This window comes from Vicia villosa, linkage group LG3 (assembly GCF_029867415.1).
Source record: "Vicia villosa cultivar HV-30 ecotype Madison, WI linkage group LG3, Vvil1.0, whole genome shotgun sequence".
Lineage (NCBI taxonomy): Eukaryota > Viridiplantae > Streptophyta > Magnoliopsida > Fabales > Fabaceae > Vicia > Vicia villosa.
Window position 1 is genome coordinate 27,793,612 of NC_081182.1, and position 4,842 is coordinate 27,798,453.

The 4,842-nt window shown below is 31.9% G+C and overlaps 1 protein-coding gene across 1 annotated transcript; it reads right to left on the minus strand.

Moving 5' to 3' along the window:
- Positions 1-3,432: 3,432 nt before the first annotated feature.
- Positions 3,433-4,607, minus strand: LOC131655257 (homeobox-leucine zipper protein HOX15-like). The gene is made up of 3 exons (XM_058925152.1): positions 4,079-4,607; positions 3,907-3,986; positions 3,433-3,768 (listed from the first exon to the last, which is right to left on the minus strand). Exons 1-3 carry the CDS (start codon positions 4,490-4,492, stop codon positions 3,459-3,461), a joined length of 804 nt encoding a protein of 267 aa, XP_058781135.1. The 5' UTR covers positions 4,493-4,607; the 3' UTR covers positions 3,433-3,458.
- Between the last annotated feature and the right edge of the window lie 235 nt (positions 4,608-4,842).

Genomic DNA, 4,842 nt, shown 5'->3' on the forward strand with positions numbered 1-4,842 from the left:
TTATTCTACACAATAATGTTCTTCTTAATATACCCATATATTAATACATGTTTTTTTTTATAAAAATATAAATTTTATTTTTCAACGTTGCTATTATTTATCTTACGGATGATACTTTTTGATATTTTTCAACGGGGTTTCAATCAACCAAAAACTATCTACTCCAAAGATTAAATTAGACTAAAAGTTATACATAATCAAAATTTGTTTAAAAAATTTGATTAATCAAATTAGACAAGATCGTCTAGTAAGTGGAACCTATCATTCTTTTTAATAGGGAGTCAATGTAGCCTAGAGGATTTGTGATGACTTAAGCTACCTTCCCCATGACGTGACTTGACACTTTCTCCTACGATCCGTGACTGGGAAATATTGAGCCACGCCATGAAATCCATGACTCAGACGTATCAGGCTGAATCGGGTGAGATCATGTGATCACCGCATGATCCTTTAGAGCCTAAGCTTTTTCCACATCATTCCCGAACTAGATGATTGCTTGGTCGGCCTCTTTAAGGCACAACCAGAGTTATTCCAGTTCACAATCCCTCAAGCACGATGCCTAGAAGGGATATGTAATTAAACTAAGGTATAGTGGTTCAGAGTCCCTCAAGTTCGAGGCAACGAAAGGCAATGTGATTAAGTTATGTAATTCAAATTCATAATTTCTCAAGTACAAGGTTAGGAAGAGAGGGTTCCTCGGGCACGAGGTCGAGAAGGGCGAGTCCCTCAAGCACGGGACTTGGAAGGGTGAATCCCCCGGGCACAAGGCTTGGAATGAGGAGTCCCTCAAGCACGAAGCATGGAAAGGCGAGCGATTTGGGCGGATTAGCAAGCTTGAGAGGGTCGACCTTGTTTCGAGGGCATGCTGTTCTATCATATTAAAGTTATGATTGAGACAAGCGTATCAATTAGGTTTTGTTTTGGGAAAATGTTGCATTTAATGCTATGTGTAATTATGAAACTTCCCTGGGAAGGTCCAAACATTATACATTGTTGATATGTTTGCATGGTCGCAATAAGGTCTGTTGACACTCCATCCCTATAACAATATCTACGACTTTAATGTCTAGGTGATGATGACCCTATTCAACACAGGGGCAAAACAAACCCTTTAAGTTTAAGATTCACAATTTTTCTCTTTCATTGTTTCCTTATACCCTATTTCTTTGCATTCTCTAAAGGTTTGCATATTCTTTTATAGGTTAATCTTTAACACTCAGTTCAACACAATTATATATGCTTTGTATGTGCATCAACAAATGTAATATAGTTGAAGGTGGGTCTTCAAAGTAAAAGAGAATCCTGATCGACCAGTAGGTTTTCGCAATCCTTAACATCTTGATTAGGTATGCTTGCTCGTAAAGTCAATATATGGATTTAATTAAGCACTCAATATTTGGTATCAAAAGCTTATTGACTATGTTGCTTCCTTGGATTTCTCTTGCATCATCTTTAATCATTCCTCAATCATATACTATCGAGATAATAATATAGCTTATATCCTTCTCTAAGTGGGTGACATCATTTTAGCCATCTCTTCAACTTTTCTTCGTCAATCCATCATGACTAAATTCAATTCCAACGTTGCTATGAAGGATTTCGGTTCTCTTAGTTTCTTTCTTAGTATTTATATTACCAGACACCCATGAGGTTATTTTTTGTTGCAGAAGAAATATGTGCGCCGATATGTCTTCTTGCAAACCATCAGATATGCCAATGGACACACAAGGAAGATAAGCGGGTCTTCTGGAAATCCATATCATGATCCCGCTGAGTATCATAGTCTTGCTAGAGCACCTCAATACTTGACTTTTACAAGACCCAATATCATTTATACCGTTCAACAAATGTGTTTGTTTATACATGATTTGAAAAATGCAACATATGTCTTCCTTGAAGCACAACATTCGATAAATTCATGGAAATATTGATTTTAGTATATATTTATATCCTTCCTCAATTGATAAACTTATCACATATACAAATTAATGCAAACTAACATGGATAGACACACTCTAGAAGGTACACGAACGACTGTTGTGTATATCTTGGGGATAAGCTCATCTCTTAACCGGCCAAATGACACCCTACAGTGTCTCGTTCCAGTTTTAAAAATAAATATTGTGGAGTCACCAATGAAGTATTTGAGTCACGTTGTAATAGGAATCTTATTATGGATTTACATTGCTCTATTTTGAAGGTCACATTAGTTTATTGTGATAATGTGAGCGTCACGTATCTCTCCCACAATCTCGGTTAATATCAACACACTAAGCATATTGAGATGAATATTCACTTTGTACGTGAGAAAATTACTCGTGGTCAAGTTTGCGTGTTAGATGTCATTCACGATAGCAAATAGGTGACATCATCCATAAAAGAGTTGTACGATATGCACATACTTGAAGACTCAATCAATTCAATCCTTAATCAGGGCCGGCCTTAGGGGTAGGCCACCAAGGCGTCATTTTTTAATATTTATATGTTCTAATTAATTAATTTTTTTTAAATAATAATCTTTTCAATTATTTTTTATACCAATTAAATAATAGCAATATATTGATAATTTATGATTATAACAACCATATGTGTATTGTATAATTGATTAATTTAAAATCAAGACCGTCTAAAGTTTTCGGTAGATTTACGTGAAGAATAAATAGGGGCCTTTTTTTGTTATTGGTTAACCATGAACAATGTTTTTAGACCTTTTTAACCATAACTCAAGGGTGAAATATTTTGAGCACCGTGTGATAGTCCACTTTTACACCTTAAAACGGCTATGTTAAATACCATACTTATAAATAATAATTTTTTAAATTCTCTTATATAAAAATTACATAAAAGAATACTTGAAATTTAAGTTTTCTTTAAAAAAAACTTTATAATGTTTTTTCAATTATGTTTTTTTTTTTTAAATAATAAGCAGAATGCTTAGATGTGTTGATTTTATCATCTATAAAAAAAGTAAAATTAATTAGAATAATTTAATAATTTTACATTCTCAAAAACATAAAAATTAAAATACATTAATCTAAAATAAAAGTATTTTTATTATATTAGAATATTTAATTGAAAATTTTTCCTTCGGGGCTCAAAATGTGTTAGACCGACCCTATTCTTAATTAACTAGTTATGATGAATTTTATATATATATATATATATATATATATATATATATATATATATATATATATATATATATATATATATATATATATATATATATATATATATATATATATATATATATATATATATATATATATATATATATATATATATATATATATATATATATATATATATATATATATATATATATATATATATATATATATATATATATATATATATATATATATATATATATATATATGATAGTAGTAACTAGTCAATCACCATAGTGTATATATCATTTACAAAGCAAAATTATCTGAAAATGCAAATTGTATTTACTAGCTAGCAATAGCTGCAGAAGATTGGGTAAACATATAGTTATTCGTCTTTGTATACAAGTGACTTTCAACCTTTGTGTGAAAGGTTCCATTGACACTACTGTTGCTATTGCCCTTGCAAATTGTCTTACAAGAAGGGCAAACCGTAATACCGGCTACAGGAAGCTGCGTATGGTTAAATGGTTCTGCCATTGTTTTCATCATTTTGAGCTCTTTCAACTCCTCCTCAAGCCTCTTGTTCTCTTTTGTTAGAGTTTCATAGCATTTCTTCAGTGCTTCACAGTTCACTTCCGTTTGTTTCAGCTTTGTCCTGCATATTTGTAACACATAGAAAGAACATTAAGATCTGAACTCTGTAGCAACAATACCTCTGAAAAAAGTCGTGTCTGTGTCTGAAATCGACATCCACACTTGCGATAAAATCTAATAATGAAAAGAAAATTCTAACCTTGCCCTCCTGTTTTGAAACCACACCTCCACTTGTCTTGTCCGAAGATTCAGCTTCTTTGCCAATTCTAGCTTTTTCTTCTGATCATGAAAATACCAATAAAAGTTGATGACTTCTATCATAATCATATGATATAGTAATCAAATTGTTAAAAAGAAAAAAACTATAATACCGGATTGAGGGTAGAATGGTCTTTGAAGGTATCTTCCAAAACTGTGGATTGTTCTTTGGTAAGCCTAAGTTTCTTCTTGCTGGAGCTACAATTTTCATCAACATCAAAATCAACAAATGGAATCTTCTCTTCAAGGTTGTATACTTGATGATCATCTCTCTCCCTCTTGATGCTGTTAATGGAGTTGGAAAATGAAGACACATGCATGCTGGTAGAGTTAGAAGCATCTGGTTCAATCTTTGTAGTAACTTGATTATTTTTCTCATGAATATTATCAAGGGATCCTATTCCTAATGTTAGAGAATATTGATATGCTTTTGAGTTAGAACATGGATTCTCCTTCTTTTTCTTTTGTCTTTGTTCATGGAGGCCAAGACCAAGACAAAGAGAGATATCGAAATTCATGGTGTTCATCAGAAAGTTGAGTGTTTAATTATGAGCAGTGTGTTGATTGTGTTCATATATAATGAACAAAAATGTGGTAGGTGACAAAAGAATGGAGAATCGTACGTGGGGAGTGGGAGGGTATGAATATGATTGGGTGGGGGGCTCCTTTATCTATTTATTAAGCAATAATTTTGAAATAAGTTATCAATAATATGGATTAAGTATTCTAGAATAAAAAAAAAATGACTACTAATTTTTTTATAAATTTTGCTTGAGTAAATTTCAACTTTGTTCTTTGATATTAAAAGGATTAGTTAGAATTTCACTGAATCGCTTAATTTGGTTACACAATATTTGGTAGTATTAGTTAGGGGTGG

Bases quoted from the DNA above. Each gene is read 5' to 3' on its own strand.
- LOC131655257 (XM_058925152.1), bottom strand. From the start codon at position 4,492: ATGAACACCATGAATTTCGATATCTCTCTTTGTCTTGGTCTTGGCCTC. The intron at 3,987-4,078 runs GTATTATAGTTT...TTTCATGATCAG, and splicing joins ACCATTCTACCCTCAATCCG to AAGAAAAAGCTAGAATTGGC. The intron at 3,769-3,906 runs GTTAGAATTTTC...ACAAATATGCAG, and splicing joins TTTCAAAACAGGAGGGCAAG to GACAAAGCTGAAACAAACGG.